The sequence below is a fragment of the Schistocerca serialis genome, chromosome 2 (assembly GCF_023864345.2).
Source record: "Schistocerca serialis cubense isolate TAMUIC-IGC-003099 chromosome 2, iqSchSeri2.2, whole genome shotgun sequence".
NCBI lineage: Eukaryota > Metazoa > Arthropoda > Insecta > Orthoptera > Acrididae > Schistocerca > Schistocerca serialis.
The window spans coordinates 758,458,597-758,485,695 of record NC_064639.1 but is presented as its reverse complement, the minus strand read 5'-3'; the positions used below and the strand labels follow the sequence as shown (position 1 = coordinate 758,485,695).

Sequence of the window (27,099 nt, the reverse complement as noted above, 5' to 3'; positions counted from 1 at the left end):
TCGATATCAGGTTGGTCGGTAGACATCATATTTCAGTTTATTAGTGCATATTCATTTTCCTGTATATAGATCTCTTCGAGTGTCACAATTTAACAAGTACCATTAATATTAAGAGATTTGTACAGGCATCTGTTATCTGCTTCAGATGTCATTTCTTTCAAAAGCCTTACTAGTTCTGTACTTCTATCGATGCTATATACAGAATGCACCAGTTTCTGTATGCTGTGATGTACAGATTTTTTATTTCCAGGTTTTTAATGTCTGTGATAATTATCTTGCAAGATAAACGTAAACGATAAATCTACAGGACAATTATAATTAAAGTTAAACTTTCAAAATGCTGTAGAAATAACACCATTGGTCAGAATGATGCCAAACTGGAGCAGAATATTATCGGGGAAGGGGGAAAACATATGGCAGAAGAAAAAAAAAAGTATGAAAATTGATCAATAGATAGTTCTGTTTGTGTCAGCATAAATAAATGAAAATACCTGTCATGCGCACGACCCATTGAAGTTGGTATAAACACCCCGGGTACACAGCTTTCCCTCTTTTCGCATCTGCGACATTTGCCAAGACTGTCTCAATACAGGATCATGCTCTGCTTGTATAGCTTTACTACAAGAATGATTACTGTGCATGTCACTCTGCAGAAGTTGCAGACACTGAAGGGTTCGAAAAAAGGTGTTAGTCCAAAGACTGCCGTGGGTCTGGAGAAAATGATTCAGAAATTGGAAAAGATGTGTTCTTTTGGTGTGCAACCTTGTTAAAGGGGAGAAACGATCTGATCTGACGTCTGTGGAAACAGTGGCCACAGCACTGCAGGAGGAGACAAGTGGTGGTGCGCAAAAGTGTAGTGCACAGCGAATTGCCCGAACATTGGACATACCCATGAGCATGGTGTGTAAAATCCTATGAAACGTCCTTCTTTGCAATCCATTCAGAATTAAGAGTTACTTCCTATAGTTACTTCCTGTTGACCTGCCAGCAAGAGAGACCTTTGCTTTAGAATTTCTTGCTTGCATAGAAGTGAACAACGAGTGGCCGTGGAAGATTTTGTGGACAGACGAAGCCCACTTCCATCTGACAGGATACATCAATACACAGAATTGTTGAATATGGGCAACGGAAAATCCACATGCAAATCAACCAGTATCACTTCACCCTGAAAATGTTACTGTGTGGCGCAGGTTTACAGCATCATTTATCATGGGGCCATATTTTTCTGAAGAGACAGATGCTTCTGGTCCTGTTACCTGTACCATCACTGGTAAGCGCAACCACGTCATTCCAGTTCTCCAACAACGTGGATGTGTGGATGGGATCATTTTCATGCAAGATGGCACACCTCCACACATTGCAAATCCAGTTAAGCAGTTGCTGAAGCGCCATTTCGAAAATGCTAGAATTATCAGCTGCCATTTCCCTACAGTCTGGCCGTCCCGATCACCTGACCTTAATCCATGTAACTCCTGGCTGTGGGGCTATCTGAAAAATGTATTCAGTGTTCCAACAGCAAACATAGCTGCATTGTAGGCACGCATTGCACAACACATTCTGAACGTGAGCCCGGAAACACTAAGATCAGTTGTGGAATATGTTGATTATTGATTTCAACTTGATGCAGAAAATGGTGGACAGCACATTGAACATGTTTTGGGTCAGTCACACGGAAACTAATAATCCGATTTGATTCTGATTTATGCTTTTAATGCAGTTTTTGGTCTCAGGACAATTAAAAACCGATGTGAATGGTGTTTTTTATGTGGTTTTTGACCTCAGGATAATTAAAAGCCAATGTGATTGATGCTTTTTATGCGGTTTTTGGCATCAGGGCAATTAAAAACCGATGTGATTGATGCTTTTTATGCAGTTTTTGGCCTCAGGACAATCAAAAAGCAATGTGATTGATGCTTTTTGTGTGGTTTTTGGCCTCGCGACAATTAAAAACTGATTTGAGTGATGCTTTATATAGAATTTTTGGCCTCAGGACAATTAAAAACTGATTTGAGTGATGCTTTATATGCAATTGTTGGCCTCAGGACAAATAAAAACAATTTTTCCCATCTGACGAGATATGACCTTGCCATGGTGCATGGGTGATTGATGCTTTTTATGCAGTTTTTGTCATCAGGGCAATTAAAAACCGATGTGATTGATGCTTTTCATGCAGTTTTTGGCCTCAGGACAATCAAAAAGCAATGTGATTGATGCTTTTTGTGTGGTTTTTGGCCTCGGGACAATTAAAAACTGATTTTAGTGACGCTTTATATGCAGTTTTTGGCCTCAGGACAATTAAAAACAATTTTTCCCATCCAACCAGATATGACCTTGCCGTGGTGCATGGCCTTACGTAACTAAGAGTATCACCCCCGTACACCCATGAACACTGAGTAGTACAATTTGTTTAACATCAAACATACACCTTTGACATTGTTGTACGACTCATTTTTCATTTGTAGTCGACCACTATAAAATTTTGATGCTTACAGCGCCATATATAGCTATATTTTGTAACTATTTATTTTTCTTCTGCCATACGTTTTCCCTCTTCTCCAATAATATTCCGTTGCAATTTGATGTCATTCTGACCAGTGGTGTTATTTCTACAGCAGTTTGAAAGTTTAACTTTAATTATAATCACCCTGTACATTATGAAAGCACTGCTGAACAGCTCTTGGGGGTGAACACACAATTTACTGCAGTAATAAGTTCTGGTATCTTCCTTCTTATTGATTCCAATAACAGGTGTACCTGAACACCATGTCCTTCAGTATCATTTGAAAATGGCTACACAACTAAAACTCTGCAGTAATGGTGAATACATAACAAAAGGGCATTTTAATTGTACTAATAAAAGCTAGTGCAGCAGATTGTCATCATTCAGTAAGATCATTATAATATTTGAGTGCCTTATATTAATTTGTTGATTTTTTTCTGAACTCGTTCCACTTACATCCCTCATTTACACATATGCGTATAAACAGAATACATACACAGAGTGTCTCTCCTAAGAATCATTAGCTGCATTTTCTTTGATGTTTCTGCAGATATTTACAATATCGTTCTTGCAGTCAGCCAAAACAAGTAGTGGTCATTACATCTTTCATAAACTGCCCAGAGTTGACAGAAGGTATTGGTTTGTGCCCTGTTACAAACAACATGATTTTTAAAGTGCCATTTTACATGCCTATTCAATAGAGTAGTCGCAGAATACTCTAGCGCGATATTAGTTTTATTGCTACGTATTAACAGGGGCAGTAAAATTCGAAGAATAAGCAGTACTCCAAAGCAACAGGACTGCCCTAGTCTGTGCTGACTGCTACTGCCAAGCATGCTGCACTATTGAGTTGGTGGTGGATTGCTTCTTATTCTTAGTGTTTTACAGTTCCTGTCAATATGCATCAATAAAACAAATATCACACCAGACTAATCGGGGACCGCTCTATCAAATAGGCACGTAACGTCCCACTTTAAAAATAATTTTCTTTGTAACGGGAACCAAACTCACACTTTCTGTCGACAATGGGTGTCACATGAAAGGTGTAATGAGCACTTGTTTGGACTGACTCCCGTCACAAATTGCAAAAATTACCCATAGGAGAGAGACCTGTATAAGTAGATAAAACATAAAATAACTTAAAAATACATTTACAATATAATACATTTACCTCAATGATACTGCGATCAACTTTCTCTTTTGCAACAACTGCTTCATTTACATTTGTTCTACTTTGGTGTATAAATGATTTCAAATTCCTCAGCCCTTCAAGCCTTACATCTATTATTTCATGGCTGGCATAAGCTACTCGTTCACGAAGCATCACAGTAAAATCATCAGATCTGTAAAATTATAACATGAACTGATGAGTCCTAATGATTATAATGTACATTGTTTTGACTAGGCCGTGTATCCAAAATTGCTAAAAATTTCAGCAGTATTTTACAGGTATTATATATTTCCATTAATGATAACTATTTTCATCACAAATTTTTAATTTTACTTTAAATATCAGCATCAATGGAAGACTGTTCCTATTCTCTTTTGCACGGTTTAAGCCAACTCCCAATGTAGCCATGCTCCACATTAATTACAGCTCCTGAAAAATCTTGTGCTACCTTTCTAGTACAGATGTCATTCTGTAAGTTGTTGATCAAAGCACCTGATCTGAAGGAAGAATAAACATCTCAGGGACAACTGATCTTGTAGAAGAATTTAACAAATGGGAACGATGATTTCAGATGGGACACATTTTGGAGTTTGATCCTTTCATTAGCCTTCACAAATGTCATTACAATGTTATGCTGATCAACATTTCTACATCCAAACAGAACTCAAATGTTTGACAGTGGATGCCATTCCTCAATCAGTTACAAGGTGTACACAATTCAATTTGTTTCCAACCTAGTAAATATCTTTGGGTAATGTGGTCCAAGCTATATGTGTAAATAAACGACGCAACGCTACAACTTCAGTCAGTTTGTTCACTTGGGAAATGGCCAATGAGTATATGGCTGAAATATCAGTGGAAGAAATGAAGCTGCTATAGCACACACTTTAAACCAAATAAATCAGTTATTGGGTCAAGAAAACAAAAAATGCACAACAATAAACAAATTGTTTGCAACTACTAAGAATAATATGAGTAAATATTTAAGCAGCGTAACTGTTGGGAGTTGGAAGTTGGGGGTGGAGGAGGGGGATGGGGGTGGAAAAAGGGAAGTACCTCACTGAAGAAAACATCATGGACGAAATTTTAAAAAAGAATTAAAACTTCAAGGAAGGTGCACATTATCCTAATTCCTTAAAAAAGTGCTACTACATTCCAATATATCCAAGTGACCTGTTGAACCTCTAATGCTTCAACTTAAATACAAGTGGATGTGTACATGTTAAACTTTTTTCAAATTTCCCAAGTGAAGTGTGTCTTTAAGTAGAGTTACAGAACATTGCCTTATGACACTCTTAAATACAATCTCACATTATGCAGAAAAGAATTTTAATTGTTATAACAAACTACAAATAGTTTAGGAAATAGATTATTGCTATAAGAAAAGTAATGAATAAATTTAACATCATTAACAGAAACAAATTTTCAAAACTATAATTTAAGGTTTAGCAAGACGGATGTTTCTTTTGGGTTGACTCCATCACTAACCTGTTCCTATTAGAAAACTTCTTCACTGCTTCATGGACAAATTTCAGATCTTGTCTGTCAGGCACAAAATATAAATCTCTAAAGCTCTGCCACAAATCATCCTGTCTTTCTATTATGAGATACCGGAAAATGGTAAGTACTTCTTGTGGTAAAGTGTCCAGAAGTGGCAGAAGAGAGATGAAAACAGTGCTCAAAAGTGCTCCTAAGGCAGCAGCATCCAAACTAGAACATAAAATTCAATATACTGTAAAGCATCCGTGTAAAAACACAGTACAAATAACAAACTGTCTCAGAGTTCAACAGTCAGGCGAAAAAAAATTCTATACAAATAATTAGCATTGTATTATTCCTTATTCCTGAAATATACTATCTTCACACACTGGGCATCATGACAGTTTCTAAAATGTGCACAGAGTTCAAGGTGTAAGAGTATTGGTAAAACTCAATAGCCTCCAGCTTTGGATGTCTGAACTCACCACTCCAGTTCGTAGCCATGAGAAAGATAGGAGAAGGGTAGATATTTTTGGGGTTTTCAACCTTCTGACTATTACTAGCCTTAACTTCAACTTTTTTTCATGTGTCATGTGAGAGTGCCTGAACTCCTTAGTTGGTCTGTACACAGTTTCCTGAGGAGTGAAACTGTTGGAGATGTCTGGATTAAAGATAGCAAACTTGCAGCTTTTCCTAAACAGTTGACTGATTTTGGTGGGTTTTCTTACTGTTCAGTCACTCACCCTATCCTTAAAAACATTGCTGCTAACAGTAGTTCTTGACTGCTACAGCTCTGTTTGTAGTACTGTCAGATCAGAAGTAAGTTTTAAAACCAACTGCTGCTTTTCTAATCGTGTAGTGATGAGCATAACTACTACAGTGCCGATGGTTAGCCACAACTCCAGTCTAGCTTACCGCTTCACATAACCCAATATGAAAAAACCTAGGCAGTCTTCACACTGTCAACCATTTCTTGCTGCTCTGTGGCAGTTTGCACATTTTTCCACTGCAACAATATTTTTAAAACAATTCAAGCATGACTATAATTTTAGTCCATGTATGAGATCACAAGAAAACTTGCAACAGTTTATAGGAGATTGCATGAACTATGCTGAAGCATAAGCCAATTCCCAAACTAAATATCCAGCCTAGAAGTGTGCAGACGAGCCACCTGCAAAATTTTGCACCTGAATGCTAAAACTAATGCTAGCGTAGCATTCCAAAATGCAGCTGTTTGCCATAGTAGTGAGCTGTGTTTCCAAACACCATGGCACAATGCTGTGCTTTGATAGGATAGCCACAGCCACCTATGTGATATGGAGGAGGCTCCTGTCACACTACAGCCTGCCAAACTGACAATAAACGCTCCCCACTCCATCATTAACAGCACTTGTTCTTGCACTTCCAACTACGGCTGACACCATGACTGTCTCCATGGCATCCAATGGTCCAATGTGGGGCCAAATCGCTTCATCCTCACCGAGTAGACATCAGCTAGGTGAAGCTGCCTGTCAATGAACTGCCAGCTAGACCTTATAATTCCAGGTCTCAAGCCAGTGCTGCTAAGTGGAAGACACTTTTAGGATGCCATCATCTGACACTCCGGGAGATCAGCTAGCAGCATTTGCAGCGGCTGTTCAAAGCTGCATAATCTCACAGGCTGCTGACCTGACGTCATCCTCGCACCAGCAAGGACACTTCACTGGCCCCTGCTATTCCACTGTAACAGCAACCTGCTGCCTCAGCATACAAACATGCTGCTACGGGGTCATAAATGCTGCTGGTGTGTTATGCTGAGGTAGCATGACACTGCCTTGACAACCCTATCTGCCATCTTGACACAGACATTGATCTCTTGTATGGAAGTTATGCTGAATAAAGAACACTGATACTGAGGGAGCTTTCCCGATTACATGTTCACCATGGTATTGGACACTCTTATCCTACAGTTCCCACCAACATCATTCTAGGCAGAAGCGGACACACTAGCCAGTAGAAGTCATTCATTCATGCTAGCAACACCATTACAGTGGTGGCATCATTGGTAACATTGCTTTGTTTCTGTATCAGAAGAGGCAGTACCAAGGGGTGAATTCATGGAGCAATGATCTGCAGCTTCATTTTAACATGGTGAGTGGAGATTAACTGTGGTGTCACCGCCAGACACCACACTTGCTAGGTGGTAGATTAAATCGGCCGCGGTCCATTTAGTACATGTCGGACCCGCGTGTCGCCACTGTGTGATCGCAGACCTAGCGCCACCACAAGGCAGGTCTCGTGATACGAACAAGCACTCGCCCCAGTTGGACGGACGACCTAGCTAGCGACTAGATGTACGAAGCCTTTCTCTCTCATTAGCCGAGAGACAGAATAGCCTTCAGCTAAGTTAATGGCTACGAACTAGCAAGGCGCCATTAGCCTTACCTACTTTGAGAGTTATAGTATAAATGTCTCAAGAAGAACGCTGTATTCATCACATAATAAAAGTTAAGTATAAAGCAGCTACGTACTTTTCTTGCTACCATTCAATAGTTATCCTGTTCCAGAATTGACGCCAGTCGGCGTGTGTGTACGCGTGCCTTTCTTTCAATCGGCTACCTCAAGTGGCGTAACAGTCTTGTTACGTCACTACAGATTGGCGACGAGTCTACAAAGGATCTTGTGTTTTACTTTGCCCTAATTTATTTGTGTCATGGCTTCGCCACATTCTCCAGATGTACTGTCCGAATTTTATCGCTTGCAGAATCAGCAGACGCAAGCGTTATTGGATGCTCTTGGACAGCTCGTCCAGGGTCAACGTGCGCTGCACACCGATGCGGCCGCCGCCGCTTCATCGCTACCGCAGCCACAACATGCTGTTGCACCTCAATTCCGACCCTTTGATGCAACCCACGAGTCCTGGCAAGAGTGGTCCCGTCAATTCGCCTTCCATCTCGCCGCCTACAGAATTCAAGGTAATGAGCGGCAGCCGTTTTTGCTTTCTTGTGTCGGTGTGTCCACCTACCGTGTGATAGTGAAATTGTTTCCCCGACGCGACGTAGCAACTCTGTCCTACGAGGAAATTTTGTCTGCTTTAGATGCCTATTTCAAAGAAACAGTTAATGTGGTTGCAAAATGGTATACGTTCTTTCGTACAAAACGTACGGCCGGTCAAACTAATAGGGAGTGGGTAGCAACATTGCAAGGACTTACTAGGGAGTGTTCTTTTGACTGTGACTGTGGTCTTTCTTATTCAGATACAATGGTGCGTGATGCAATTGCACAGAACGTTTCTGATGTTCGCATACGGGAGCAAATATTGAAACTAGTTAATCCCTCCCTTCAACAAGTGATAGACATATTGGATAGACAAGACACACTTGACTGTGCTCAGGAATCTTTTGACACTTCGCCAGCAGTGTGTAACATTAACCGGCCCGCTGGACGCGCTGCGCGGCCCGATAACCGGGCCTCGCGCAATTCGACTCAGCTGCCGCCGCGCTCTAAGCCACGTGTGCCGCGCCAGCACACAAATGCAGTGAAATCATGCCCGCGGTGTGCTACTAGACATTCGCGTGAACATTGCCCGTCACGCCTAGCTAGTTGCTTCTTCTGCAATCGGAAAGGACATGTTCAAAGTGTTTGCCAGAAAAAGCTCAGATCAGACACTCTTAATCATTCCAGGCCCTTTGCTTCGCGCCGGAATCGAACCAAGGACACTTGGGCTCGTGGACCTTCGCCCATGGACATTCATGTAGTTAATTCCACTTCGTCCAGTGACACTTTCTCTAACAGTGACTGTGTTCGTCCCACAAACAGTGTGCGTCGACGTCGCCGGAAATCACGTCAATTAGCAAGTGATTCTGTACCAGTGTCTGTTCAAATTGCACAAACCAGTCGCTCTTGTCGTCAGCAGGACAATAAACTTTTTGTAGATTTGGACTTTCATGGCAAGGTCATACCATTCCAGCTCGATACCGGAGCTGCTGTTTCATTGCTCAATCACGACACGTACAAACAACTGGGCAAACCTCCGTGCCGCAAATGTTAAGCTAACCACATTTTCAGGACAGAAAATTCCTGTGTTAGGACAGTGCAGCCTTCTTGCAACATACAAGGGACAAACAAAACTTGTGTCATTTTACGTTCTTCGTTCTTCTACTGCAGTGAATTTGTTTGGTTTAGATTTATTTCAGTTGTTTCACATGTCTATTGTACATCAGGTCCTATCAGTGAATCAGACTGTGCCTACAGACAGTGTTTCTCGGCTATGTGATGAATTTGCAGACATTTTTGCACCGGGCCTTGGTTGCGCTAAGAACTATGAAGCACATTTGAAACTGAAAGTAAACGCGCAACCGAAATTTTTCAGAGCGCGCAATGTTCCCCTCGCAATGTGAAACAGCTACAGAGTGTGTTGGGTAAAATTAACTATTATCATCAATTTGTGCGCAATGCCTCTTCCATTTCAGCTCCGCTTCATCGCTTACGCCGTAAAGCTGTTCCGTTCGTCTGGACGACGGAATGCGTACGCGCCTTTCGCCAGTTGAAATCGGCGTTGCTTTCAAATACTTGCCTCACGCCTTTCGATCCCCAGAAACCCCTTTTGTTGATGGTAGATGCATCGGATTTCGGGATCGGTGCTGTGCTTGCGCACAAAGTTGGCTCCCATGATCGCCCTATTGCCTTTGCGTCCAAATTGCTCTCGTCTGCGCAAAGAAATTACTCGCAGATAGAGAAAGAAGCTTTGGCTCTCGTGTTTGGTGTTACTAAGTTCCATGATTTCTTGTATGGTCGTCACTTCACCATCATCACAGACCACAAACCTTTGACATCGCTTTTTCATCCGAACAAGCCTGTGCCTCCGCGTACAGCGCAGAAATTCATTCGCTGGTCTATTTTCCTCTCGCAGTACTGCTACGATATCTTGTATCGGTCCACTGCTATGCACGGCAACGCTGATGCGTTGTCCCGTTTGCCGGTTGCTGAGGATAAAGCATTCGATTCTTCCGAACTTGCTTGCCTGTTCATTGATTTGGAAACCGATGAAGTGGTCGAATCGTTTCCGATTGATTTTCGTCGTGTAGCTACAGCCACAGCTGCTGACCCTGTCCTTGCTACTGTTTTACGTTTTGTTGCTACGCAATGGCCTTTGTCAAAGTCTCGGATCGAGGATCCGTTGGTTCGCCGATTTTTTGCTCACAAGGAGAGACTTTTTGTTCGACGTGGTGTCTTGTTGTTGCGTTCTGATAATGATCAGTCAAGAGTCGTGGTCCCACATTCGTTACAGTCCTCTGTCTTACGGCTTCTTCACCAAGGACATTAGGGTATAGTGCGAACGAAACAACTAGCTCGTCAGCACTGCACTTGGTTCGGAATCGATGCTGCGATTACGAATATGTGTTCTTCTTGCATGGCGTGTGCCGAACAACACTCCGCACCGCCGCGGAAAGTCTTTGCATGGCCGAAAGCCACTTCCCCTTGGCAACGCTTGCACATTGATTTTGCTGGTCCATTCTGGAATGCTCGATGGTTGGTTCTGGTCGACGTCTTCAGTAATTTTCCTTTTGTTGTCCGGATGTCTTCCACGACGTCCTCCGCCACCATCAAAGCGTTGTCTGCTATCTTTTGTATTGAAGGTCTTCCGCAGACTATTGTTTCCGACAATGGCCCACAATTCATGTCCGCAGAATTTCAGTCATTCTGCCAGGCCAATGGTATTCAACATCTGACATCCGCGCCGTTTTCGCCTCAGTCAAACGGTGCCGCTGAACGATTGGTCCGGACTTTCAAGTCACAGATGTTGAAATTGAAAGAGTCGCATTCTCGGGAGGACGCATTGTTGCTCTTTTTGTCTTCGTATTGCTCTCAGCCCCGAGATGGTCACTCGCCGGCTGAGTTGCTCCACGGTCGTCCTCATCGCACCTTGTTGTCTTTGCTGCATCCACCGCATCAGGTTCCTTTGCAGTGGCAGACTCCTGCTTTTGCTCCAGGCGACGTTGTATTTTATCGCAACTATTGAGGTTCACGGCGTTGGCTCGCAGGGCGCATTCTTCGCTGCCTCGGCCGCGCGATGTATTTGGTTTAGGGGGCCTCTGGTGAGGTGCGTCGGCATCTCAATCAGCTGCGCCTCTGTCGTCGCACGGGTTCTGCCGCTCCCCGTCTGCTTTCAGCGACGGTGCCGTCCGGTCAGCGCCCTGGGGACCCATCTACTGGCTCGCCTCATCCCCAGGTGTTACCGACGATGCCTTCCATTTTGCCCCATGGCGACGCGCCGCCGCCGCCGGTCCTCCGGCGGGCGCCGCCCGCATTCGACGCTTCGCTGCAGCCGCCAAGCGCCTCCCAGGGTCACGCGCCGCCGATCGCTTCCCGTGACCAGCTGTCCTCCGCCATGGAACTCTTGCCCGCTCCGGACCACATGATGTCATCGCGTGTCGGCTACCCCGACGCAATGGAGGTCGACCCTTCGGCCCCTCCTGTCTCTTTACGGGCGCATACACCGCATGTTGACGTGCACCCTGGACTAGGTTTTCAGGCGTTTCCTAGCTCCCCTCGGACCGAATGGCCGGGTGCGGGTGGCACAGCCTCGCCTGTTGTTAGGCTCCCCACCTCATCGCATACGTCAACATGGGGTCCTCCCCACGGCGGGCGGAAGCCTTATCTCACGACCGTTCGCCGATTTGCGGGGGAGGAATGTGGTGTCACCGCCAGACACCACACTTGCTAGGTGGTAGATTAAATCGGCCGCGGTCCATTTAGTACATGTCGGACCCGCGTGTCGCCACTGTGTGATCGCAGACCTAGCGCCACCACAAGGCAGGTCTCGTGATACGAACAAGCACTCGCCCCAGTTGGACGGACGACCTAGCTAGCGACTAGATGTACGAAGCCTTTCTCTCTCATTAGCCGAGAGACAGAATAGCCTTCAGCTAAGTTAATGGCTACGAACTAGCAAGGCGCCATTAGCCTTACCTACTTTGAGAGTTATAGTATAAATGTCTCAAGAAGAACGCTGTATTCATCACATAATAAAAGTTAAGTATAAAGCAGCTACGTACTTTTCTTGCTACCATTCAATAGTTATCCTGTTCCAGAATTGACGCCAGTCGGCGTGTGTGTACGCGTGCCTTTCTTTCAATCGGCTACCTCAAGTGGCGTAACAGTCTTGTTACGTCACTACATTAACTATTATGTCATTTGATAGGATTGAACAAACCAAGTCTAAGTGGGTGGACTGGAGCACTGGCAGGAAGTTCGAGTGTTAAAAGGGGATGTTGTCAGTGAATTAAGTTATTTTAAAGATGGAAACAGATGGCAGCTTGCGCCCAGTTAGGTGTATGCAATGTAACTTCTTGTAGCATAGTACATCATGCACCCAGTCATCACTCGATTTATTTCAAGTGTACAAGGCCTGAACAATATGCCATGGAGTGTAGGGAATGCTCTTGGTTAGAGCTCGGACGTAAGAATCAGGTGTATTCCGTGTCAAGAAATGTGACTGTGATATCAATGTTAGTTCCTTTCATAGTAACATAGGCTATGTAATGGACAGACTGGAGGTAGACAAGGTTACCACTACAGATATGGTCCACACCTCGTTAAATCAGATTGTACAATTGCAGGCAGACAATGTGGAGTTGTGCAGGCATTTAGATGTCAGTAAGAGGGGACCCATCCTTGTTGTGACCTTGTGAGCTTTCCCAGTACAACAAGTCTTGAAGTCTCTCTGGGTTTACTGCCAGATCCTAAAATCAGATTGATTCATTATTTTGGTGATCCAGCTGTATGTCACCTTCAGGATAATGCTGCCACTGCGGCTGACTCCTGCTGAAAACTAATGTCACAGTTGCAAAGTGTCTGTACTGAACATGGTACATGCGCCTCCCATCACAGTTGCTGCTCTCCAAGATTGGGAAAGTAGCGCTACCCTTAGAAGAACACGAGGGCAACAATACAAGGTGTACAACTTTGCTTCCGCCATTTGCCGATAGGTGGCGACAACGGTAAATAGTGGTCGAAAGAAACAAATCGCAGACGTCAGGCAGTTAGCTTGGACCTCGGTCAACATAACCTCATTCAAACATTAGTCGATTTATGTCTGCATCATAAAGTTGTTCTTGATTGAAAATGTCAGTTTACGAGCCTGCAGTTTGTAACAGTCACATACTTACAAGATTTCACATAATGTCATGGAAATATTTTAAAACTAACATTATTATAAGACCATTAATAATTTTAGTTTGTATGCACTCACAACACATCTTGTAGACTATAATATTCAATTAAAATTGCATGCTCTAGAGGGCATCCAGTCTGAAGAAAGACACACTGTAGAAAATATTTCAAATTAGGTATAGGGTTTCTCTCTCTCTCTCTCTCTCTCTCTCTCTCTCTCTCTCTCATTTTGAAGAAGTTACATTTAATACCTGTTTATGTTATTTTGAGAGCACAGCTAACCAGCATTATTGGTGTCTTTGTTTAGAGTAGAACATTGACATATCGTCATTAAAAACTTACAAGGTCCAGGTAAGCTACTGGCAAGATCATATCCTGATTACATTACAGAACAACAAGCAGCTACAAGAACAACAAAACAACAACAACTACTTCAATGTCAACACTGCATAACAAACAGTGTTAACAAAAATTGCTCTAGGCTCATTGTGCTGCAACTAACTGAAACAATTCTGTATCAGGTAAAGTATCTCCAATGGAATTGTATCTGAACTTTATTCCATTTAACATTATTTGGATTGTATGCAAGTCAGGATCCCATTAGAAGGTGCATGAAGTCCTTGATGAACAATTTCAAGGCTACTGGACTGGACACAGTTCAGCAACACATCTAGTCCCCATCAAAATGGCCATCACATAGCCTGGATGTTAACATCCCATACAACTCATTATGGGGAATAATGAAGCCCCAATTTATCATTGTCGTAGAAAACTAATGAAGAATTATGATTGGGTTTGAGGAAATCTTTCAAAGCTTACTTCCCAAGATACTCTGCAAGATCTCAAGGAGGATATGGAGACACATACATCTCTGTGTAAGGCATGATGGCACAAGCACAAATATACTGATTACATAGTTTTTATGTGTAAGTACCCTAATAAATTGTAAAAATAACATTTTGGCATATGCGTACAGGGACTTTCAGACACAATGTACAGGAGAGACTTTCCAATGTGGAAGGGGTAGTAGGTATTGAAGTGGAGTTACTGTTGATCAAAAATACGGTTTAAATGGATTGAAGTTTTTATGTAGCCATCAGAGAGGTGGAAGTCGCTATCCCAAAAGCTGGCACACTGAGCTCAAGACCAGGTGAAATAGATACATGAAAAGTCTAAGGCTGTGATGAAATGAGGACAATGAGTATTGGTCTTGAGTCCAGATTATGAACATTCCTCAATGAACCCAGATCTGAAAATGGGTTGAGGATCTCAGGTGCCTTGGAGGGGTGCAACTTTGTGGGCCACAAAAGGTCTCATATGCCATACTTAGGAAGTAGCATTACAGATTAATGTTGAAAGTCTTCATATATGAATTAACATATTCATATGAAAAAGGGAGGGGGGGGGGGGGGGGGGGGGGGGAGAGAGAAAGGGGAGAGGGGACCCAAGACACAGAATTTCACCAGTGGATTCACTGCGCATTATTGAATGTGTAAAACAAACTTTATCAAAATAGTAAGTACTGGCAGAAAACATTACATAACATTAGTAACCTGTTCTTCAGGTACAAATATATGATACTCATTGAGTTCATCTTTCTCTAGTAACCTGAAAATAAAAGATGATGTTCCTCTTGATGACATACATCTCTCTCATAATAACCGATTATTTCACTCAATTACCAACTAACTTTAATAGTAATAAGTTAGTACCAATGAACATATGCATCCCACGCTGCAACAGTCAGCTCCGGGAAATTGCTATAATTAAGCCTCAGGGCAATTCGCAGGCTTGTAAGCACTTTGAAGCGAGCTAATGTAATATACTTTGTTCCCATTAGTCTAATAAGCATGGGTAAAGACTGCAGTGCTTTCTTTTTTTCTGTATCAGAAACATGTTCTGCTGCCAAACTATTGTCCAAGTAAATGAGTACCCCAAGAAAACGAGGCTGTAAGAAATCTGCCTGAAAAATAGAACAGAGCACAGAATATTATGAACAGCAAAGACAATAATATCATTTGGTGAAAGTCAATGGGGGAAAATGGAGAAATGTGATTTCAAATTGAGCAAACTTGGCAGTAATGAATCAAATAAACGTATAAATAACATATTTTACAAAAATGTTTTGTGAAGTTGTTGACAGTTAAGGCAAGCTGAAAGTAAACACAGCTTATAATAAAGTTAATTTCTTCAAAAATTAAATATATGCAAAGTAATCAATTGCAGTTTGTATAAAAATGTCAACCAAAGTAATGAGTTTTATAAATCAGTGGCCACATTAAAATACCAAGTAGTAGCATAAACCTGAAGTGAATACTTGCTCTGAAATTTGTATTCTTTGTTAGAAGTCTGTGGAACATTATCCACTTACTGTCTAAGTTTATAACTTACCCCGAGATTGTAAACTGTAAAAATAAGGCCATCTTCACATCAGTTTCCCATGTTTTTCTTTTCCCAGTGTGGCTTTTTGTGAACGTATTCAAAATGTTTTATATTGTAAAATTTCGTTTCACAATGGTATGTTGGAAACTGTTATACAGTAAAACCTGCACAAAACAGAATCGCAACGGACTAAAGCAATTTTCCAAATTCAACAAGATTCCCAACTACACAAAACTCACTAGGCTACATAAAATTCGTCGGGTATCATGCATAAAAGCATAAATTTGGAACTATGCATGTATTTACCTTCACTCTTGCACAGTAGGTGTTCTTTTGCTGTGTACTGTACCACAGAACACTACATTAACACACTAACTGATAAATAATATGGCATTTCTGTATTTTTACTCCAACTTTAAATATGTTTATTGCTGTATGAACGTATACACTATTCCAATGTTTATTTGCTTTACATTTCACTTTTTTCGCCACACATCAAGGAGGGAAACCTGTTTGAATTTTCTGTTCAAAATTGTTTTTCTATGCAGTTTTTTGCACTATGCAATTGTTCCAACAGCTTGGGAAATTTTGTGTGTGCTGCAAAGTGCTTAACATTGTTTAGGCATGCAACAGCTTCTTCATGCATATTAATTTTGCTAGGAGCATCATTTTGCTCTTCTTCTTCTTCCTTTCTTTCTTCCTGATGATCTTCTGCATTGCAAATTTCTATTCAGTCTGTTGCTGAAGTAAAAGTGGAGTGAGTGAACAGAAGTCATCACTTCAAATGTAGTCACCTGCACTACATCAAATATTTCACATTTTAATTAATTCTGCAACTGCTGCTGCAATTTCTTGGGCTGCGATAGCCCCAGAAGTGTCTTGTTCTTGACCTCTAAATCCACTTTGTTGAAGCACTTGGTAAAAGTTTCAGCTTTTATGTCTTACTGCCAAGTCAATCCAATCTACTGCATCCAGAACAGAAACTGACTATGCAAGAGCAAATGCACTTCCAGCTTCTTCAGTCTAATAATAAGAGACTGCACCAATAATCACCAATATTGGAAACTTCAGTTGTATGTTAAGTCCTCGGTCCATGGGTTGTGAGAGGCTGGTAGAACCTGAGGGGAACGAAGTCAATTTCACATTTGGTAACTTGACACTGCTGGCAGGTTGCATTGTCTAGAAAAAGGAAAACTTGGCAATTTTCTTTCTTTTCATTTTGGCATTAAAGACCACAGCCCTTTTTCCATAAGATTACCCACCACTTATGCCTTTTTGTTGCTTCGCCATGTAGCTAAAAGCTTACTGTTGTCAATGTTTTTGAAATAATGCAGTTTTGCCGGCTTTCCAAAAACCCGTGGCTTCCCCATTTCACCTAACATATTTCCACATAGCAATACTGTGAGTCTTTCCTCGGATGTTTTTCTGCCAGTGCACTTTTATCTTCAAATTACTAGAGATTTCGCAGGCAGCGCGCAATTAAACAGTCCTGTTTCATCAGCACTGAACACATCTTTCGGGTCATAATTCACAATTATGTTCTACAGTATTGTCTTCTATTCCATTGCTGCACTTTCCTGCACATTCTTATCTTACCCACACACTTCATTCCATACAACATTGTGCCTAGCTTTGAAACTGTCCAGCCATCCTGTGGACGGATTAAACACCATGTTTCCAAAATCTTTAGTGACTTTCAGAGTCTCACTCTGCAACATAGGTCCAGACAAAGGTAAGTTTTTTGTCTGCGCACTTATGAACCATTCCCACACTATCTTGTTAATTTCTTCATTTCCTCTCTTCTTCACCTTTCTTTTCATTTTCCCATGCCCTTTCATCCACTCACCTCACAGTATCATAAACTTGTGTCTTGCCACATTTTAAACACAAAATTATTTCGCACACAGAGAGTTTGTCTTTCTTTTTTGCCTCAATTAACTTAATCTTTTTGTTACTAGTTAGTGGCACACACTGTTTGTTCAACATCATGTGATCACTTAAAGTGCTACTAGTTAACTGAAACTGGCAAAAAATAACGTAGGTAGTGCATTTCTTTGGAATGCTTGACCTTTCCGGGTAAACCTATTGTGTAACAGGACACTATCCACCTCTTCCGCTGAGCAGATTGCAGAAGCGTGTTCGCAGGTGGACAACAATGCCCCAGCGTGCGGCCGCACATCAGTAATAATGGAAAAAGAGAAACAGCAACAAACAGAGCGCTCACAAATGAACCATGCCATCTGATGTACCGACACTGGAAGTAACTTCTTTGCTGTTGCACAGAGCACCGTGGTTTTACCTCCACACCCTCACTGTTGCACTGAAAGTCTTTCCTCGGTTTTGCTCCGCTTAACAGCATTGTCAGGGCTTTGTGTTAAAAGTAGCATCCTTGTAGAGTCCTGAATAACTAAAGTATACTGTGATACAGTAGTACAGTATAAGCTATTTTCCACATTATACAATGAATTATTAATTAAATCTTAAAATCTGCATTCCATTACTACATTAGGCACATTCCACTTTACACCAAAAATTAGCATACAGAAGTGTATTGAATGTGTAGGGGCTGAAATATTTGCATGGTTCGGACAGGTTTTTGAATTACACATTTCCAATTTGATCTATATGTGTAAAAAGGTTGTGTAGGTAATCAGTATCAACAGGAATTTGACAGACATCGTTTCTTTCATACCAGTGAAATGTCCACATTCTTCTACTATTTATAAACATATTTAATGAAACAATAGAAACTCCAGGTTGGAATATAACACTACATGGAAAAAATAGATTGCCACTCACCGTAAATATGACATGTCGAGTTGCATAAACGCACAACGAAACGATCCTTACACATTAGCTTTTGGCCACAGCCTCCATCAGAAAAGGAAACACACACAGATTCATTCACACAAGCACATACGACTGCCACTCCGGCAGCTCAGGCCAGAATGCGACTGTCATGCAGAACAGAAGCAGCAACCTGGAGGGCAGCAGGGGGGGAGGGGTGGTGCGGGGGGGGGGGGGGGGGGGGTCTCAGCAGGTTACGGGTGAGGGGGACAGAAGATTAATGTCTGGTAGAACGTAAAGGGACTAGACTGACAAGAGTTGTAGCATCAAAAATTCACCATTACAGTGAGTAGCAATCTTTTCCTATGCTGTTAACATTTTTAACACTAATTATCAGTGTCAATTTAGAAAGAAATTCACTTACAATACTTTCAAGAGGCATATCCTTCGAACCACCTTTGTACACAGGATCCATCATAGCCAAATATCGAAGTGAGTCAAGAACTTTCTTCTGATTGCTTGCATATTCTAGTATCAACAAATTATGTATAACCTAAAATGTAATATGAAAATTAGTGGCAATGTAAAATTTGAATTGTGATACTAATGTCACAGAAACAAAACAAATAATGAACACTCCTGTTAAGAAAACTTTTTTGCAGTTCACACATTTTACAGATACCATATTGTGAGCCATCTTACAGCCACAGTTGTAAACATGCACAAAATCCTTACTTAAACAAACTGGGATCCCAACTTTTTCCATGGGTATCTATTGAGTTTTTGCTCTCTCTTTTACTTCCACTAAGGAGACTTTACTATCCACTTATCCTTAGCACATAGTTCCATTAATTTTAAAAAACAACTCTACGTTTGTACAGAGAATGACAAATATGTTAGCAGCCCTTTTTTCCCTTCAAAGTTTAGAAAATGTAGCAATAGAGTTTGTATGAACTATTGCTTTAATGGTGGTGACGTGTCTGCAACAATTAATAATGGCCCAGAGAAACAAAGAATTAAACAATCTAAAACTAATAGCTAATAAATGCATACATACTGATGAATGTTCTGCTTCCCCACAGGTATAAACAGAGACTTTTAAGACTGTATACTGTGAGCCTAATAATTGCCCAACACAAGGGAATGCCTCTTTAGATAATGTTATAGTTAATTTCTCAAGAGACCCATACAATAGAAGATAAACATTTTACCGATCATGATGATCTACTACTCACATACAACTGTGCAGAGCCAGATAATGATTATGTGACTGCAAATAATACGCCAAGCACAATATGCGTTAGAGGTCAGAAAGAGAAAAGTATTAAGTTATTCACTGCCTTAGAAATGCAAACTGGGACTTTGTTTATGAATATGACGCAGATAAATCACCTGTTGAAACACTCTTTAATAATTTCTTTAAGAGATATATTGATGTATAATACAGGGTGTTACATAAAGGTACGGCCAAACTTTCAGGAAACATTCCTCACACACAAAGAAAGAAAATATGTTATGTGGACATGTGTCCGGAAACGCTTACTTTCCATGTTAGAGCTCATTTTATTACTTCTCTTCAAATCACATTAACCATGAAATTGAAACACACAGCAACAGAACGTACCAGCGTGACTTCAAACATTTTGTTACAGGAAATGTTCAAAGTGTCCTCCGTTAGCGAGGATACATGCATCTACCCTCCGTCGCATGGAATCCCTGATGCGCTGATGCAGCCCTGGAGAATGGCGTATTGTATCACAGCCGTCCACAATACGAGCACGAAGAGTCCCTACATTTGGTACCGGGGTTGCGTAGACAAGAGCTTTCAAATGCCCCCATAAATGAAAGTCAAGAGGGTTGAGGTCAGGAGAGCGTGGAGGCCATGGAATTGGTCCACCTCTACCAATCCATCGGTCACCGAATCTGTTGTTGAGAAGCGTACGAACACTTCGACTGAAATGTGCAGGAGCCCCATCGTGCAGGAACCACATGTTGTGTCGTACTTGTAAAGGCACATGTTCTAGCAGCACAGGTAGAGTATCCCGTATAAAATCATGATGACATGCTCCATTGAGCGTAGGTGGAAGAACATGGGGCCCAATCAAGACATCACCAACAATGCCTGCCCAAACGTTCACAGAAAATCTGTGTTGATGACATGATTGCACAATTGCATGCGGATTCTCGTCAGCCCACACATGTTGATTGTGAAAATTTACAATTTGATCACGTTGGAATGAAGCCTCATCTGTAAAGAGAACATTTGCACTGAAATGAGCATTGACACATTGTTGGATGAACCATTCGCAGAAGTGTACCCGTGGAGGCCAATCAGCTGCTGATAGTGCCTGCACATGCTGTACATGGTACAGAGACAACTGGTTCTCCCGTAGCACTCTCCATACAGTGACATGGTCAACGTTACCTTGTACAGCAGCAACTTCTCTGATGCTGACATTAGGGTTATCGTCAACTGCACGAAGAATTGCCTTGTCCATTGCAGGTGTCCTCGTCGTTCTAGGTCTTCCCCAGTCGCGAGCCATAGGCTGGAATGTTCCGTGCTCCCTAAGACGCTGATCAATTGCTTCGAACATCTTCCTGTCGGGACACCTTCGTTCAGGAAATCTGTCTCGATACTAACGTACCGTGCTATGGCTATTGCCCCGTGCTAATCCATACATCAAATGGGCATCTGCCAACTCCACATTTGTAAACATTGCACTGACTGCAAAACCACGTTCGTGATGAACACTAACCTGTTGATGCTACGTACTGATGTGCTTGATGCTAGTACTGTAGAGCAATGAGTCGCATGTCAACACAAGCACTGACGTCAACATTACCTGTACATACTGATGAAACTGAAATGAGCTCTAACATGGAAATTAAGTGTTTCCAGACACATGTCCACATAACATCTTTTCTTTATTTGTGTGTGAGGAATGTTTCCTGAAAGTTTGGCCGTACCTTTTTGTAACACCCTGTATAAACGGGTAGATAGAAGACCTACTCACCAATCGGTGGCAGGGAAACGCGCACGCACGCACGCACCCACCCACACAATCACACACACACAAAAGGATTTAAAGTTTAAAAACTTCTGGGGCCAGTGGCTCCTTCTTCTGGCATGAGATGAGAAGGAAAGACTGATTGTCTTTCTTCTCATCCCATCTGGTAAGTCTCCCCTAACTTGGGGTTCTGGGTGACTTTTCTGAATTGAACCCCTTTCCCTAAACCTCTCCAGTCCTTTTCCTTCACCCCTCTTCCTTGCCCGTCAACTTTTGTGCCAGAAGAAGGTGCCACTGGATCTGAAAGCCTGTAAAATTTAAAATCTTTTGTGCTGCTGCTTGGTGAGTAGATTGTTTATCTATCCATTTATATTATATTATCAATAATTGATTATTTTTGTTGTTATACATTGGTTTCTGGTATTCTTGCTCACCATTGAGAATAAACAGTTCTAAGCCAAGCAGAAAAGGTAAAAAGCTTAAATGGCACACCTGGGATCCTTGTTAGAATCAGGGTAAAGATGATTTCACTATACAAGGTGTATAAAAATAACTGCAAACATGACATTTCTTATAAAGCTCATCTGAAATGTGAAAAACATTATAAAGCTGAAATGAAACTTGCCCAAAAATTTCCTATAAAAATTACGTACAAGGAGCTCTGGACACATGTTCGGCTGCCTGGTATATCGTAACACAAGAATCCACTTCTACCCAAACTAAAGACTTTGCTTGAGCCAGAAGAGCTCAACAAATACTTTGCTACTAGAGGAAATAAATTAAGATCTAAAATTAACCAACCGGTATACTTGCCGATTAGCTTCCAAGAGGACAGGAAATCCAGTGGGATCTAGTCACACCCATTGATATAGCAAATGCTGTTTCCAAATTTTCTAACTTGAAAAGCACGGACTGCTACTAGCTACGTAGCTGTACAGTAAAAATGACAATACTCTTTATGTGGAAACCATTTGCTTTTATTATGAGTAAATGCCTTTAACTTGAAGTTTTCTCTCACCCAGTCAAAATTTCAGAAGTTATACCTACATACAAAAAGAGCTCCCTGGGAACTAAAGGCCAGTGTCTATTGTTACAATCTTTTCCAAAATACCTGAAGCAATTTTTCACTTACAGCTTAGTAACTACTTTGTAAAACATAATCTTCTTTGTAGTAGACAGCAAGGTTTTTGACAAGGAAAAAAATAGCACTTCTGCAGTCCTTGGAGTTGTTAACTAGTCACTAACTGCATTTGAAAATAACAATGCAGTCTCTCGAGTTATGCAATTTGAGTACGGCTTTTGACTGTATTCCCTATGACATATTACTAGCCAAAATACAGTATTATGGAATAAATTACACAGTATTAGAAACAATTAATTCTTATCTAAATAATATGAGGCAATTTGTCTAAATTCAAAATAGGCATTCTTCCCTGAAGACAGTCACATCTGGTGTGCTTTAGGGCTCTATCCCCAGACCGTTCTTCTTCATTGTTGCAATCAACGATTTGCCACATTATGTTGGGCTTCAGTCTGTTATCTGCTTGTAACACTATTATTGATTGTGAGTAATTGGTACAGTGTAATTTTATTATGAAGTATTTATTCTGTAGAGTTAAGATCTTTGAATTGTTAGAGGGAAGTGGAAATTTGTGATATATACTTTGTAAATATTTAACAGTGTGTTTAAATAATGAAATTTTATAAAATATGTCTTTGGTAACAACAAAATTTTATGTAGAAAACTGGTTCATGCTTAGGGATCTTGTATTGTGAAATAGAAAAGACGTAGGGAATCTCCTCCATTACGAAAGAGGCTTGGCGTGCGACAAAATGTGGAAGTGGCGGTCAATCTGTGCGGTAAGAGAGAGAGAGCACACTAGGCAGTCAGTGGCCAGTAGTCGCACAGTCAATACCGCAGGTGCCACGTGAGGCATTCTGAAACCAAATCTATGATGGAATGGCCTCGGATGTGGTTCCGGCTGTAAAACAGTGCTCTCAAACTTGGAAAGTCTCTAAAGATGATGAATACATCGCCAAGAAGAATTAAATAGAGTTTAAAACTGCCAGGAGGAGGCCTGATAACCACCACGTGCTTGCCACCTCTATTGCGCCACTGCTTCATCTACTTTGGAAAACAGATATGTGTGCCAGTATAAACCAGTGTGCTTGTGTTGCTTTTCCAATAATAATTCAAGTGTTGCAAAATTTGTGTTTGAACTTTGAAACTGTCCTCTTCATGATACCAAACAGGGTCCTATCCCACAAGTGCTGGGACCGATGACCGTCGCAGTCTGGTCCCTTTAATCCCCCAAACCAACCAACCAACCTACAAGTGCTAAAGACTGAGTATCCTGTTTATGAAGAAATGCAAATTTGTTTCTATTTAAATATGCCTCAGTTTCAGTTTTAAAGTACATATAAGTTGCTAGTTAAATCATTTGTTTCATACATAAAGAGAGAGACACATTATTTTAACCTTGTTAAAAAGCTTTATTTCGCTTTGAATTGCTACTACTCTGGCTGTGCCAAATTTTACTGCTAAAGAGTATAAATTTTGATAATTAAATCACTTGCTTACCAAGCAATGAAAAAGGCACATAATGATAAACCTAACAGAAATTTTACTTTACCTTGAATTTATTTCTGAAGCTAAATAAGAATATTGCTAGTGTAAATTGTTATAAAGCATTGAGGACAAAATAAACTTAAGTGGGGTTGTAACTCAGCATTTATGTGATGCAAATTGTTTCTGTAATGTGTGCGTAGTTGCTTATAAAGTAAGGAACAGTTTAAGGGCCCCACTTTAATCTTTGCTGGTAGGAAAAGATTAATTTCAATTCAGTTTTTGCCATTGAAATCTGGAACATTTCCACAGTAGAGTGCCACTTAATCTCGTGAGGTCTTTGAGAACATATTGTGCTGAATTAATTAAAGGTTGAATTAATTAAAGGTTGTGTGTGTTCACTGGACTTTACTAAGAAAGAATTTATGAAAGTCCCTTTTGCAAGAGTATATTTAAATCCACTGAAAGAATGTTTTCACATTATTATGCCTAATTAGGCTGGCGACCATTTATTATTTCATTTGATGAAACTTTATTGCTTTCATTTCTTACAAAATTAAAGTCTTTCTGCTTCCTACTAACTGCCATAGCATGAATTTCATGTTCAATACCCTCTATCCATTAGGTTAACACACGGTCAATTTCAAAATTCCTCCCAGAGGGTAACGCTACATCGTATGTTTAGATCACATTTGGCACAACGTACATACGTACAGGCATCATATGCTATGTGGACAACACAACTTAATCACCACAGACTGAGATAGGTTAAGGTTACGTCAGAAATCACAGGACACTCTCTACTTAACACAAAACTGGTTCCCATCCAATAAACTACAGTGCAACCCAGAGAAAACTCAAAAGGTGCTGCTCGGACTAGCTAAAGGCATAGAAACAAAAACTGTAAAATTGCCTGGAATACATATTCCAAACTAAACTGTATTAATTATGTCTGCAGAAAGATACCAAGGTTGTCCTATCTCATTTGGAAATTATCTAATCTAGTGAGAAATGTATATCTTAGGGTAACTTACTTTGGACTTTTTTAATCTCACATATCTTATGAGCTATTGTTATGGGGTCACTCACGTCATGTCAAGTGATGTATTATTGATTCAAAAAAAAGGTGCTAAGGATACAGTGTAAGGTTTGTCCAAGGGAGCACTGCTGCCATTTATTCACTAAGATCAAAATAATGACAGTGATAAAGTTTGATATCTATGTATCAGTGTTGTTGTTGTTGTGGTCTTCAGTCCTGAGACTGGTTTGATGCAGCTCTCCATGCTACTCTATCCTGTGCAAGCTTCTTCATCTCCCAGTACCTACTGCAATCTACATCCTTCTGAATCTGCTTACCCTCCACGCTGCCCTCCAATACTAAATTGGTGATCCCTTGATGCCTCAGAACATGTCCTACCAACCGATCCCGTCTTCTGGTCAAGTTGTGCCACAAACTTCTCTTCTCCCCAATCCTGTTCAATACTTCATTAGTTATGTGATCTACCCATCTAATCTTCAGCATTCTTCTGTAACACCACATTTCGAATGCTTCTATTCTCTTCTTGTCCAAACTATTTATCGTCCATGTTTCACTTCCATACATGGCTAAACTCCATACAAATACTTTCAGAAATGATTTCCTGACACTTAAATCTATACTCGATGTTAACAAATTTCTCTTCTTCAGAAAAGCTTTCCTTGCCATTGCCAGCCTACATTTTATATCCTCTCTACTTTGAGCATCATCAGTTATTTTGCTCCCCAAATAGCAAAATTCCTTTACTACTTTAAGTGTCTCATTTCCTAATCTAATTCCCTCAGCATCACCCGACTTAATTCGACTACATTCCATTATCCTCGTTTTGCTTTTGTTGGTGTTCATCTTATATCCTCCTTTCAAAACACTGTCCATTCCATTCAACTGCTCTTCCAAGTCCTTTGCTGTCTCTGACAGAATTACAATGTCATCGGCGAACCTCAAAGTTTTTATTTCTTCTCCATGGATTTTGATACCCACTCCAAATTTTTCTTTTGTTTCCTTTACTGCTTGCTCAATATACAGATTGAACAACATCGGGGAGAGGCTACAACCCTGTCTTACTCCCTTCCCAACCACTGCTTCCCTTTCATGTCCCTCAACTCTTATAACTGCCATCTGGTTTCTGTACAAATTGTAAATAGCCTTTCGCTCCCTGTATTTTACCCCTGCCACCTTTACAATTTGAAAGAGAGTATTCCAGTCAACATTGTCAAAAGCTTTCTCTAAGTCTACAAATGCTAGAAATGTAGGTTTGCCTTTCCTTAATCTTTCTTCTAAGATAAGTCGTAAGGTCAGTATTGCCTCACGTGTTCCAGTGTTTCTACGGAATCCAAACTGATCTTCCCCGAGGTTCGCTTCTACCAGTTTTTCCATTCGTCTGTAAAGAATTCGTGTTAGTATTTTGCAGCTGTGACTTATTAAACTGATAGTTCGGTAATTTTCACATCTGTCAACACCTGCTTTCTTTGGGATTGGAATAATTATATTCTTCTTGAAGTCTGAGGGTATTTCGCCTGTTTCATACATCTTGCTCACCAGATGGTAGAGTTTTGTCAGGACTGGCTCTCCCAAGGCCATCAGTAGTTCCAATGGAATGTTGTCTACTCCGGGGCCCTTGTTTCGACTCAGGTCTTTCAGTGCTCTGTCAAACTCTTCACGCAGTATCGTATCTCCCATTTCATCTTCATCTACATCCTCTTCCATTTCCATAATATTGTCCTCAAGCACATCGCCCTTGTATAGACCCTCTATATACTCCTTCCACCTTTCTGCTTTCCCTTCTTTGCTTAGAACTGGGTTTCCATCTGAGCTCTTGATATTCATACAAGTCGTTCTCTTATCTCCAAAGGTCTCTTTAATTTCCCTGTAGGCAGTATCTATCTTACCCCTAGTGAGATAAGCCTCTACATCCTTACGTTTGTCCTCTAGCCATCCCTGCTTAGCCATTTTGCACTTCCTGTCGATCTCATTTTTGAGACGTTTGTATTCCTTTTTGCCTGCTTCATTTACTGC

The 27,099-nt window shown here is 41.0% G+C and overlaps 1 protein-coding gene across 1 annotated transcript in view; it reads right to left on the bottom strand.

The window, feature by feature from the left end:
- LOC126457965 (serine/threonine-protein kinase ATR) overlaps positions 1-27,099 on the bottom strand; it is a 359,569-nt gene that overhangs the window by 160,077 nt on the left and 172,393 nt on the right. The window contains exons 17-20 of the mRNA XM_050094723.1: positions 18,898-19,026; positions 15,017-15,267; positions 5,160-5,381; positions 3,672-3,843 (exon numbers count right to left, since the gene is read on the bottom strand). Of these exons, the coding sequence (XP_049950680.1) occupies positions 3,672-3,843; positions 5,160-5,381; positions 15,017-15,267; positions 18,898-19,026 (774 nt within the window). The remainder of the gene's footprint in view (positions 1-3,671; positions 3,844-5,159; positions 5,382-15,016; positions 15,268-18,897; positions 19,027-27,099) is intronic.